This window comes from Ceratotherium simum, chromosome 34 (genome assembly GCF_057802395.1).
Source record: "Ceratotherium simum simum isolate JZ-2026a chromosome 34, ASM5780239v1, whole genome shotgun sequence".
NCBI lineage: Eukaryota > Metazoa > Chordata > Mammalia > Perissodactyla > Rhinocerotidae > Ceratotherium > Ceratotherium simum.
Window position 1 is genome coordinate 590970 of NC_141933.1, and position 13032 is coordinate 604001.

The 13032-nt window shown below is 66.7% G+C and overlaps 1 protein-coding gene across 10 annotated transcripts in view; it reads right to left on the bottom strand.

The window, feature by feature from the left end:
* Positions 1-13032, bottom strand: part of BRSK2 (BR serine/threonine kinase 2) — a 69274-nt gene that overhangs the window by 5845 nt on the left and 50397 nt on the right. For 4 of the 10 annotated variants that reach the window (XR_015549684.1, XM_087422390.1, XM_087422387.1 and 1 more), the window contains 9 exons: positions 12828-12859; positions 12305-12469; positions 12076-12173; positions 11847-11997; positions 9785-9850; positions 7584-7644; positions 6606-7182; positions 5910-5958; positions 1158-1281 (listed from right to left, as the gene is read on the bottom strand). Coding sequence is in view for 8 of the 10 variants with exons in the window: in XM_087422390.1 (XP_087278516.1) it covers positions 1158-1281; positions 5910-5958; positions 6606-7182; positions 7584-7644; positions 9785-9850; positions 11847-11997; positions 12076-12173; positions 12305-12469; positions 12828-12859 (1323 nt within the window). In the remaining 2 variants the exon portion in view is untranslated. The remainder of the gene's footprint in view (positions 1-1157; positions 1282-5909; positions 5959-6605; positions 7183-7583; positions 7645-9784; positions 9851-11846; positions 11998-12075; positions 12174-12304; positions 12470-12827; positions 12860-13032) is intronic. The other 6 variants (XR_015549685.1, XM_087422395.1, XM_087422393.1 and 3 more) reach the window with 3 other exon arrangements.

Below are 13032 nucleotides of genomic sequence, written 5' to 3' on the forward strand. Positions count from 1 at the left end.
CCTGCTGAGGCTGAGGCCACATGGCCTCGCTCTGCTGGTTCTGGGGTCCACAGCTCTCGGTGCCTCGCCCAGGGGCCTCTGCATATTTGGGTTACACAGCAGCAAGGGGACGTGCCCAGGGGTCACCCCCAGGACAGGGCTCTGCCCCTCAGGAGAGCACAGTGCTGGCCTTGCCATTAGAAGGGCCGGCCCGCGTCAGGAGTCAGGAACGGGCGCTGGCTGGGTCCAGGGGAGGAATTGGTGTCCCAGGAGCAGTCAGAGGAGTCTAGGGGACGGGTAGTCGGAACGGATGGGGCTGCCCAGAGCCGGGCCCGAGGACGAGAGCAGGCTGCAGGAACAGGGTACCCATGTCCAGCGTGAGGCCGAGCGCCCTGCCTGGTGCTGCCTCCCCCGGCCCCTGGAGACCTCTGGTGGGAGCGCAGAGCTGTCCCTGCCGCTCTGAGGGAAGCTGGGCTGCAGCCAGGGCAGCAGGGGTGGCAGAGCGCCTGGCGGGGCCGAGGCTGCCCCGAGTTAGAGAAACCACCCCAACGGCTGGGCCCGAGCTCGGGCTGCGGGGACACTGGGATCCTTCTGAAACCCCTAAGCTGTGATCCTAGGGGACCAGCACAATGGTGGGCCCCACGCGCAGTGGGGCCCCCTGACGTGACTCTGGAAGAAAACCTTCAGGGCTTTCTGCTCATGCGCCCAAGATCCCAGCCAAAACAAGTGGAATGCACCCTGGGCCCGAGCGCAGCACACCCTTGGAGAGCCGGCGGGGCGCACGGGGCTGGCAGGAGGCTGGCAGCGCGTGGGGTGGGTGGAGGGCACACAGGACCAGAGACAGGCCCGGGCATGTCTGCCACACCCGGCAGAGCCTCTGCGTGAGGACTCACGTTCCCTCCCCACGAGCTGCTGCGAGGCCGCCTGCACTTCACCCCGGTCTCAGTGAGGTGCCACCCCCCAAGGCTGTCCCTGTCCTAGTGCCCCTTCCATCAGATCCCAGCCCTGGTCTCTGGGCGTGCGCGTGGCACGACTGCGGTTCTGTCGACGCCAGCTCCCCACGCCCCTCCGCAGTGACCCTGCGGCCCCAGCAGGGCAGGCAGGAGGCAGTGTCTGTCAAGCGAGGGACAGGTGGACCCTCGGTCTGGGGTGAGCGTCCCGAGTAGTGTGAGGCTCACCGACAGGAAGGCGTGGACGATGTCTGCTTTGATGGAGCTCAGCGGCTTGTCCTTGATGACCACGAAGATCTGCTCCTCCTTTTCCAGGTTGATGAAGTTCCCGAACCAGGACTTCTTGGCAAGCCTGGGGGAGGGACATGGTGGGGGGGGGGCTGGTCACGGCAGGTGTGCTGCGGGGACTGGCCTGCCTTCCCCGCCCCTCCAGGCCGGAGGCCAGCTCACTGCCCTGGCCCTGACCCTCCTGCCTTGGGCTCGACCCCTCCATCCTGGCCCTGACCCTGGCCGTGACCCCACATCCTAGTCCCCACCCCCTCCTGTCCTGGCCCTGACCTGGCCCTGACACCCCTGCCCCAGCCCTGACCCTGAAATTGAGAAGGAGTTAAAATTTCCCTGGCTTAGGATGAAACCCTTGACGTGAGAAAGAAAGTAACTACAGTTCTGAACTCATTCTGAGAACAGCAGGAGGACGGCTGACAAGAGAGCAGCTTGCTGACAGCCCCCCACTAAGCGTCTCGAGGGAGCACTGAGAGGCTACAGTGATCAACTGCAAACTTCAGACGTCACAGACTCAACTCCACCGCGTGCGACACACAGAACAGTCGTGCCTGTGCAGAGGACTCTGAGGACTGCAGCCCCCAAGGCCACGTGCTCCCCATCCCCTACCTAAAACCCCACAGATGAACCCTTGCTTGTAGCTTCTCAGGGAGTTTGGGATTACAGCGTGAGCTGCCCGTTTTCCTCGCTCAGCACTTTGCAATAAAATTCCTACTTTCTTCTCCCACATCCAGCGTCAGAGATGGGCTTGCTGCACGAGTGAGCAAACTCGCTGCAGGTTCGGTAACAACCCCCATCCTCGTCCTGACTGCCCCATCCTGGCCCTGACCCCGCCATCCTGACCCTGACCCTCCTGCCCTGGCCCTGACCCCCATCCTGGTCCTGACGCCCCCATCCTGCCTCTACGCCCCCCCAATCCTGGCCCTCACCCTCCTCCCATCCTAGCCCTGACCCCCCATCCTGACCCCCCATCCTGGCCCTGACCCTCCTCCCATCCTAGCCGTGACCCCTCCATCCTGAACCTTAACCTCACCCTGGCCCGGACCCTCCTGGCCCGGACCCTCCTGCCCCAGCCTCAACCCCCCCCATCCTGGCCCTGACCCACCCCACCCCTGAGCCCACCACCCTAATGCTGATCACATAGCCCTGGGCCCGACCCCTGCTGCCTGCCTGAGCCCAGGCAGCGCCCACTGGAATCCCAGCAGAAAAGAAAGGAGAGCCCACCCTGACCTCAGCCTGCTCCTCTCTGTTTAAGCCACCAAGTTCGGGGGTATTTGCTGTGCAGCCATCTGTCCCCTGCCCCAGGGCCGTGTGGGGAGCAGGGGAGTGCAGGGCGTGAGGGGCAGCCGGGAACCCTGGAGGGTAGGGATGGGGGAGACAGCACAGAGAAGGGGCAGCCTCGGCTCCCCCAGGTCACCCTCTGTACCCTCCGTCCTCGGGGACCAGTGGCTGCCCGGCCCCAGCCCAGATCACTCCGTGGATCGTGGAGCTCACGTCAAACCCCAGGGGCCCAGCTGCTGTGCTGGGCGGGGTGGGGGTTGCACCCTCCTGCGTGTGGCCCCTCACCTCGAAGCCACCTGGGGCTTCCCTTCCTTGCTCCATCTGGTCTTGTCACTCTGTCCTGCATCTGGGACCACCCCTCTCTGAGGTGCCCCCCCCGCAGCGCACAGCAGTGTGGGAGACCCCTCAGCTGCCCCACCATCCTGCCTCCTGGATTCACGTGTTCGGCCTCCATGGGGTGTGGCGGGGCCTGGGACTTGTTCTAAGCAGAACGCGGGAAGGTGACAGGTCACCTCCGAGACTAGGTTACAAAGGCTGGGACTCCGTCCTGCCAGCAGGTCTCCACTGCGTCTTGATGAGTGGAGACGCCTGTGTGGGGAGGAACCGAGGCCTCGGGCCCAAGGCCCCTGAGGACCTGCCTCCTGCCTGCGCCACCAGAGCTCCAGTGGGGCTGGAGATGACCACAGGTGGCCGACACCCCACAGCAGGGCCTGACCCACAGAGACTGCGAGACGATGAACGTGTGTGTTTGTAAGTCGCTACGCTTTGGAGGCGTCACGCAGCAGCCGCTAACCAGTACCAGGTGCCTCTCTGCCTCCCTCGCAGGTGCAGTGTGGATGCGAGACCAGGGCTCCACCTATCCAATGCGCCCTCTTACTGGGAGCCCGTGATGCAGAGGCCAGGCCTGGGAGGAGTGGCCACGGCAGCCATGTCGTGTCCGGGGCCAGGGCTGGCCAGGTCCTAGGCCCAGCGTCGCTCCAGCAGCCTTGGCAGGCGAACTGTCGCATCTGATGTCGGCAGAGCTCTCTGGGCTGCTCTGAGGCCCGGTTTGGCAGTTTTCCTGCCCGTTTCTGGGACGGGCTCTCTGGCTACCATGGCGACTCTGGAGCGCCCACCACCTGCCGACACAGCCGTGCCGGCCCCCGCCCGGCCAGGGGTCCCGACAGAAGAACGCGGAGGTAAAGACGAGCTGATGCGTCCTCGCAGACCCCACGCGTCGCTCGGCCGCCTCCATGTCCTTCCCTGCTCCTGTGGCTCCCCAGCCGTCAGCTCTGTGTCCAGCACTCGAGTGCAGGCCCCTGCCCCGACCTGCTCACCACTGGAGCCCGGTGGGCGCTCAGGGAGGCAGCTCAGGCACCCACGCGGGGTTTCTGCTCCTCCCTTGATGAAGTAGGAGGAAGAACAATGAAGATCCGACTCTTCCTGCTTTGCACCACAGCAGTTTGGCATCTGGAAAATAGTCCTGTGTCTGAAAGAAGCCTGGATGAGCTGGAAAGGCCAGTGGAGGGAGCATGGTGACGGCCTGTGATGGTCAACTCGAGGTGTCAACTCAGCCTGTTTGGTCAAACCTTGGTGTTGCTTTTTAAAAGGCGTTGTTTAGATATGGTGATCAGTTGACTGAGAAAGCAGATCACCCTCCCTAATGTGGTGGGCCTCATCCAATCAGTTGAAGGCCTTCAGAGCTAAGGTTAAGGTTTCCCGGAGAAGAAGAAATTCTCAAGACTGCAGCGTGGAGACCCACCTGAGTTCTTGCCTGTCGGCCGGCAGACTTCAACGTGACGCAGACCTGAACTTCCAGCCTACCGCACCTAGTCTCAGACTTGCCAGCCCCACAATCATATGAACCAGTTCCTGAAAACACCAGCTCCTGTGTGCACACACGCAGGCACACGCACGAGCGCCCGGCTGGCTGACACAGGGAACCTGACCGACACAGGCTGCTGGCAGCAACGGGAGGGCTGTCTCAGGCCCCGAGAGCACGTCCTCTGTCGGAGGTGGCGCTCGTGCCTTAACCCGTGGGAGGGGGTTGGTGCTGGCCAGGACCCGGGGGGTGGGGGGGGGGACGAGGCCTCCAAAGGGGCCCAAGAATGGAAAGCAGCAGGCGCTGCAGGCCGCCTGCCCAGCGTCAGGCTGCTGTGAGCTGTTGTCAGGTTTTCTGAAAAACATAACGATTACGTGACGAGCATGCTGTGAGAGCTTCTGACAACAGCAGAAAGTGGCGACTGAAGGGACATGAACGGTGAGTTAAAGGGTTCCCTAGCCCAGCCCTTTGGGGCTGGCCGCCACACACATGCTGGCCTCGCCCGGCTTCCGCCCTGCGGGTGCTGTGTCCAGTGTCGCTCAGGGCACGAGATGCAGTAACAACTTCTCTGGCTCCGTGGACAGCTGGCCCGGCTGCCTGCGCACAGCTGCCTGCGTGAGGTCACAGCGGCTCTCTAGGCACCCACACCGCACTTCGTGTTCACACTCCCAGACGACAGGACCGAGGCCGCTACGGGGGGCGGGGGGGAGCGGGGGGTGGGGCCTCTAAGGGTCTTTGCCCTAGACACCCTGAGATCCGGGTACGTGCCCACAGGGGAGCCTCTCGGCGTGTGGCGTCTGCGGGGGGATGGGGGCGCCGTTCTGCTTCCTCATCACCTCCCACAACAAGCGGGGGCTTCTTCCTCTTACACAAGGGGAGCCGAGGGTGCTGTCTGCACCTGGCCTTGACCACGGCCACCTTCCGGACGTGCGTCCCACCAGGCCATTCCGTGCCGATCCTCCTCCCTGGCCAGCGCCGGATTTTCCCCTGCAGACCCTCCACCCCTATAAGCCCGAGTCTCCGGCCGCACTCCAGGCTCGGCTCTGCCCTGGGGAAGCCCTGACGGAGGCGGCCTCCTGTGGGCTCCACAGCCAGTCCTTCCCATCTCCCCAGGTCCAGCACGTTGAGAAGTGTGAGCCAGCCTGGCCACCAAGGCTGAGGACTAGGACTCTCAGCAGCTGTGGACTGTCACTTTGAGGCACGGCCATGCTGCCCACCCCTTGCTTCCAGCCCGCCCTGGGCTCCCTATCCCTGCTGTGGCTTCTGAGCACAGCTGGGAAGGGCCACGTTTTCCTCCCAAGTGGCTCCCTCACCCCCCTGGGCCCTGCTCCCGACCGGCGTCTGAAGTGGAGAGACTCAGAGATGTGAGCACTGGGAAGGAGGCCGAGGTAGGAGGTGGGGAGAGGGGACAGCGGATGGCCACAGGGAAAAGAGGAGGACTGGAGGAGCTGGGGCACTCGGCCCTGAAGCCCTCACTGCATCCCCTGGGCTGCCACATGGAGGGTCCACCGCGGGCCTCCCACACCACGGGCCACCCCCACCGCGGGCGTCCCCCACGCACTGGGTGTCCGGGCACCAGAGGGGAGGCTGGCTCGACCTCGGGCAGGGCCACTTACTCTGGGGACGACTCCGGGGTCAGGTTGGACATCTCCTCTGGCGTCGGAACTGCGCACACAGGACGAGGAGAGAAACATGGTGACTGTGCGGCCCTCCCCCAGCAGGGCTGCCACCTGCCCGCTGTGACGGCGCCCGAGGGCACAGGTCCACCACCAGCTCCAGGCCACCAGGAGCTATCCTGACCCCCAGTGCTGAAATCAGGCCACCCCTTCTCTGGCCTCCAGCCAGCCGTGCCGTCCCCTACAGATGGCACTGGCCCCCATGTGCCGCCTGTCGGCCATGCTGTGCGACTGGTGGGCCCAGGCAGCGGGCAGTGCCGAGTGACCCTCGGCACCCAGCATGCAGGGGTCGGCTGCCCCCCGCCACCCTGGCCCCGTGGCTTCCTGACCACCCACACCCACCCAGCAGCCGGCTCTCCTCCCCAAGGAGGCCACTGGGCTGAGGAACAGCAAAGGAGCCAAGAGGGGCCAGGGCCGCATCTGTGGGGCAGCTCTGAGCGGGCCCCTGACATGCACAGTAGGCAGGCTCGGGAACACGTGGATGTCTGGCGGCGCTGCCCGGGCCTGTGCTGGCCAAGTGGACACGGGCCGCTGCCCAGTGCTTTTGGCAGGATGAACCACCAAACGGGGAGGGGCAGCCAGGGCTCCCCTGCGGCCCCCTTTCCCCAAGCACCCTGCCGCGTCCGCCAAGCGCACCTTGCAGTTTCCGGCGGTGGAAACGGGGTGACCCCAGGAAGCTGTTCTTGATGGAGTTGAGCCGCGTCCGCCAGGGAACCCCTCCAACGCTGGGGCTGGACGGCGGCGTGGGGTTGGGCGTGCCGGCCGGGCTCTCCTTGGGCGTGTGCACGGGCGTCCCCTTGGGGGTGGGGAGGGGACTGCCCCTTGGAGAGGGGTGAGGGGTCACCTGTATGGTGGGGACAGATTTGGTGTTTGGTTCAGTCCCGGCGGGCGGGAGATGGGGGGGTGCCGGCAGGGTTGGCGAGGCAGGGGGCAGGGCCAGCTGGGGGCCAAGGCCCCCCGGGGCAGGGCCCCGGGCCTGGGTGCCGGCTGGGAGTGGGTTGGACTTGGTGCCCTGCAGCGGCCTGTCGGTCAGCTTGGCCTTGCTCGGCAAGGTCTGGGTCTTGGGGTTGGGCCGCAGGGCGGGCTGTGCAGGGAGGACGTGTCCGGGCCGCGAGGCGCTCCGACAAGCTTCGGGCTCCACGGAGGTGGCTGAGGGGCAGGCCACGAAGGGGAGCTTGGGGGGCGGGGGGGGCAGGACAAACTTTCTAACAGGCTACAGGGCAGGCGCAGGGCAGGGAGGAGAGCAAGGGGTTACAGAGACCGAGAGGGCCAAGCGCCACCGTGCATGCCCCGCCCCGCCCCGCCCCGCATGCACACAGCACCAGGAGGACCAGAGAGAGGCCGGGACCCAGGCAGGGGCAAGGGGGCAGGCAGGCGTGGGGGGTGTTTGCCACGAAAAAAAACGAATGACACACGAGAAGACAGACAGACAAAACAAAAACGTGCAGTTAGCGAGCGCAGCAGCAGCCGCGCGGCGGCTCCAGTGCAGGCGGGGACCAAGTGAGGCGGGGCCTGCTTCCGGCCCGCGAGCCTCCCCCCACCCGGTGCCTGCCGGCTGCCGAGGCGCGGGCACCTTTGTTTGGGAGCCGGTGGTGGGGCGGGTGGGTCACTCACCCGGGGGCTGCTGAGCGGGCTGGTGGAGAGGCCTGAGGAGGCGCCACTGATGGACCTAGACCTGGGGACACAGGTGCAGCGGTGGGTCAGCCCGGGAAAGGGGCGCAGGCTCTCGGCCCCTCTCTCCCCTGTGGGGGACCCTCCAAGAGGCTGGAGCCCCAGGCTGGTGCCCGCCCGGCCACGCCCAGGGCTGTCCCGCTGTCCCCACCCGCCTCTCACCAGGCCCAGGAGAGCCTGCAGCCCCTCTAAGGCCCTGTCAGAGCCCCAGGGCTGTGGCCGGTGGCCTTGGAGCTCCTCCTCCACGCAGCGTGTGAGCTGCCCTGTGTCCGAGGCCCCAGACCAAGGCCAGCACAGAGGAGCCCTCAGCAAGGGTCCATCTGGGGCTGGGGTGGACTGAGGGACGAGGGGACACAGGGCTTCCTGTGAAATGAATCCAGCCCCTGTGCTGGGTCCATACCATGTCCTGGCTGCCCTGAGCCCGGCCTGACCCCCAGGGCTGAGTTCACCCCAGCCCTCACATCCTGGCGTGCTGGCCACCAGCTGGACACCGGCCCAGCTCCTCCACGCCCACAGCCCACCTGCCCAGCCCAGAGCTGCCCACAGGAGGCCAGCCCACGGCCTGGTCCTCACTCACACCAGGAGGGCCTGGGCAAGACGAGGCTGGGGTGGGCGCTGGTGGGGACTGTGGGCCTTGTCCACCACTGGCCCATGTGGCCCGAAGACCTGGCTGGGGTATGGCCAAAGAGAGGCACTGGCCCAGTGTGCCCGGCTGAGACACACACGTAGACGTCGCCCCTGCCAGGCAGGAACCAGGCACCTGGGGGCCTCTCACCACCACACCACTCAGCCCGTGGGGCAGGAACCGGGCACCCGCGGGCCTCTCCCCTGCCACCGCCTGGCCTACGAAGTGGGAACCAGTCACCCGTGGGCCTCTGCCCACCACACTGCTCAGCCCGTGGGGCGGGAACCAGGCACTTGGGGGCCTCTCCCCCCCAAACCGCTCAGCCCGTAAGGCAGGAACCAGGCACCCACAGGCACGGCCCGAGGGGAAGCAACGCCCTCTCACCCCTGGGCACCGGCACCCACGGTCTCTAGAGGGGGAAACGCGAGGGGGAGCGAGGCAGCCACAGGAGATGGGAGGGCCACAAGAGAGCAAGTGACTGTCCGTGCGGACCGCCCGGCCTCAGGAGGGGTCTCACCCACCCACACGGTGGCCTGGCCCCTGTGCCTCGGGAAGGAGCTGAGCCCAGGCCGGCACCTGTGGGTTGGGACCCTGTGGCCATCGGTGTCAACCTCTTGACCTGACAGCCACGGAGCCGGGGACAGCACCACCTGCTCCCAGCCCCCCAGCCCACGGCCAGGACAGCACCCAGAGCCAGGCCAGGGCCCAAAGCTTTCAGATGCTATGAAGGGAGCTAGGGGCTGGTCGGTCCCAGCTGGTGCCCGCCCCAGCAGCCACAGGCCAACAGGGGCAGCAGCCATGAGCAAGGCCTCCCACTGAGTCAGCCACGAGCTTGTCGCTTGGCACAAAGAAAGGAGAAGGGCCACAGCAGGAGGAAGAGCGGGTGGGAGACGTGTCCGCACCCATCTAACCAGAAGGCCCCCGGAAACTAGGCTGCAACTGCCCAGGACAGGAAGGACGGCGCCAGCATCCAGAACAGGCGGGGCCAGGCAGGGAGACAGGGGCGAAGCCTGACCACTGCCACCCGCGGGCAGCAGACCCTGCAGGTGCAGGGCGGGGGACTGGGGAAGGCTGGCCTGGCACAGAGACCTCAGGACCATCCCACCTCCTGCTGCCTCCTGGGGAGCCTGCAGCCTGCAGGACTGGGGACGGCCAAGCCACCCTGGCTGCCGTGTGCACTCAGGCCCTGTGGGCTGCAGGACGGCCCCAGGACCCAGGGGCCATGCGGGACGGCAGGCGGGGGGGTGGTAAACCAGGGCCACGGAGGCCCACGGGCCACAGGGCGAGGGCAGGCCAGAAGGGCCTCACGGCCTGCAGCCACCAGGGGTCCCAGGGCCAGGAGAGCGCTGTGGGTCTCCTTGCCTCTCGCGGGCTGGCCCTCGGCCTCGCCCCAGCAGCCCACTCCTGCTGGGCTCTGCCTAGCCTGGCCGGGCCCTTCCCTGGCCTCAGGCCCAGCCCTGCCGCCAGGCCTGCTGTGGCCGTTGGGGCGGGGGCGGGGGTGGGTGGGCAGAGTGTATACCTGTCTTCTTTGCTGAATTGGGGGTGGGCTTCAGCGATATCCAGGCTTTTACTGAACATTGCTTTACTACAGCGGGAACAAAGCGAGAAAAGAGAGTTACTGACGCAGCCCCGCTGGCGGCCCAGCAGGCCTGACCTCCACACGGCTCCGGGCTGGGCGCGGGCACCCAGCCCCCCGCCAGGGCACACCGATGCCAGGGGAAGTCAAGCAGGAGAGCACTGGGGCCACAGCACACCCTGCCCTGGTGATCTGCTGGGCAGGGCGGCTGGCCAGGCCCTAGAGGATGCCCAGGAGGTGGCCCGTTGTGGCCCAGTGCCAGTAGCCAAGCCAGGAGAGGCAGCAGAGCCAGGGAGCAGCAGTGGGGGAGCCGAGAGGAAGGGGCTTTCAGCCATTGGGATGGTCTGTACCCCAACCCAGCACCCCTGCTCCCGAGGCAACAGGGCCTGGAAGGCAGAGCAGAAGCCACGGCAGGGGGGCTCCCATGCCAGGCCTGCCCCTGCCCCAGGCGGATGGGGTGGGAAGGCTGCGGGGCCGCTGGTCCAGGGAGGCCGGGTCAGCACTCAGCCTTCCCTGTGGGTTCCAAGGCTCAGGAAGGCGGGCTGGGCCGCTGGAGGGGCCACACTTCCCTGGGGGCCTGCAGGGGGTGTGCCCACAACAAGCGGGACACAAGGCCTCCTGCTGCCCCCTCGCCAGCCCAGTGCGGGAGCCGGGCAGTGGCCACGCTGTCTGGAGACCCGAAAGGAGGCCCTGGAGGGCCGGGACCCCAGGTCGGAGGCCGAGCCAGCCCTGTTCCCTGGGGAGGGCCTGGGACCACCCAGGGGCTATAGACCACCTGCCCACTTTCGTCCTGATGGTGGCCCAGCTGCCCTGTGGTTCTTGTTTTCTGGCAAATTCCTCAGGAGGCCTGGCCGGCCCCAGCACCCAGCACCAGCTGACCAGGGGTGGCCCAGGCTGCTGGGACCTCCCACAGTGCTCCCGGGCCCCAGGGCTGTGTCCAGACAGCTGAAGCCCCCACTGGGCAGGAACGCCGGGCCTCGCCCCCAACAGGCCACACTCAGCACCAGACTGAAGATCTGCCAGAGCTGAGGCTCTGCAGGACCCAGACCACTTTCTTCCTCCAAGGGGTCTGCGGGACAGCCAGACCTGCTCATCGCCCCCCACTTCCACGTCCCTGCCCAACACTGCCTGCAACAGGTGACTAAAGGTTGGGCCAGGGTCGACTGGGGACAGGACAGGACAGGACAGGACAGCCCAGCCCAGCCCAGCTCAGTCCAGCCCAGCCCAGTCCAGCCAAGCCCAGCCCAGTCCAGCTCAGCTCAGTGCAGACCAGTCCAGTCCAGCCCAGTCCCGTCTAGTCCAGCCCAGCCCAGCCCAGCCCAATCTAGTCCAGCTCAGCCCAGTTTAATCCAGCTCAGCCCAGTCCAGTCCAGCCCAGCCCCATCCAGCCCAGCTCAGGCCAGCTCAGTCCAGTTTAGTCCAGCTCAGCCCAGTCTAGTCCAGCTCAGCTTAGTCCAGTCCAGTCCATTTCAGCTCAGCCCAGCTCAGTCCAGTCCAGCCCAGTCCCGTCTAGTCCAGCCCAGCCCAGCCCAATCTAGTCCAGCTCAGCCCAGTCCACTCCAGCCCAGCCCCATTCAGCCCAGCTCAGGCCAGCTCAGCCCAGTCTAGTCCAGCTCAGCTTAGTCCAGCCCAGTCTAGTCCAGTCCAGTCCATTTCAGCTCAGCCCAGCTCAGTCCAGTCTAGTGCAGCTCAGCTTAGTCCACTTCAGCCTAGTCCAGCCCAGTCCAGTGCAGTCCAACTCAGTTCAGTCCATTTCAGCTCAGCCCAGTCCAGCCCAGCCTAGCTTGCCCAGTCCAGCCCAGTCCAGCCCAGCCAGCTCAGCCAGTGCAGCGGAAGCAGCCCAGCCCTCAGCACAGCACAGTCCACCCCACCCAGTGGTCTCGGCGCAGCCCAGGGCCAGGGAGCAGAAATGCGCCAGGCCGGGCCCAGACTGCCTGTGAGGGTGCGACGCTGACCAGGCCAGGGCGCAGGAGCCGGGGCGCAGGGTCCTCCGGCGGGCACGCACCTCTGGCCGTGCTGAGCCATCTCGATGGCCCTCCGCGCGGGCACCGGGGAGCCGCCGTCCGTCACGCTGAGCACCTCCATGGACTTACGCTCGGGCCGTCGCTTGCCGTGCCGGTTCAGCATCGGGGAGTCCACGCGCTTCCGGGGAGGGTCTGCGTGCAGACGGGGGTCAGGGCCGGGCAGCCCGTGGGGCCAGAGCGGAGCGCGTGGCCGGGCCCCCAAGGCCGTACCTATTTCGTTCCGGGGGGGCAGGTCCTCGTCCTCGTGGCTCGGGTACCGCTCCTTCCGGTCCAGGAGGAGGAAGTAGATCATCTTCTCCTGGTTCTCCCTGCAGCGGGCGACAGGCGCACACGGGCGCGTCCGCTCCTGGGCGGCAGTCCCGGGCCACCCCGTGTTCCCCCACGGCCCCCACTCCCCACCGCCTCCGCCGCCTGCCCGGGGGCGCCCCGCTGGACGCACTCCTCAGACAGCAGGTCCTGCAGCAGCTTGTTGCGGTCGCGGAAGCAGCCCAGCGAGTGCATGCTGTCCAGCACGTCGGGGTCGATGTCCTCCAGGCTGGGCAGCGAGCGGATCTGCACCTTGCGGGGGATGGGCTGCTCTGGCTCCGGCTCATTCTTGCCCCCTCTGTGGACCACAGGGCAGCTGTCACTCCCCTCGGCCGGCCGGCGGGGTGCTCCACCCCCACCCTGAGGCAGCCAGAGGGCAGGAGGCCCACCCCTTCCTGGGGACCCTGAGTCCTGCGCCCCGCCTGTGCCCGGCCCCTGCACACCTCCTGCGCCCTGCCTGTGTCTGGCCCCTGCACGCCTCCTGCACCCCGCTTGTGCCCAGCACAGGCTGGCCCAGGGTCCCTGAGCGCTGGCCGGCCAGGCGGCCCAAGGCTGGGGCAGGCCTGCGCTGGATTCTCCCTTCGCCTTCCCTAGCAGGCCCTTGGGGCCACAGCCACAGGCAAAGCAGGTGGTGAGGGGGAGGAGAAGCTACTTACATATACCATGTGTGTTTCTGAATGTGCTCTAGCTACGAGGAAAGAGAAACAGGGAGTTAGTAGGAGGAAGAAGAGAGCCCACATTAGAAGGCCAGAGGGAGCAGGAGGGGGAGGCATGGGGAGGAGAAGGGAACAGGAGCTGGAAAGAGGGGAGGGGGAGAGGGTGGAGAAGAGGACTGAGATGGAGGGAGGACAGGAGAGGGGG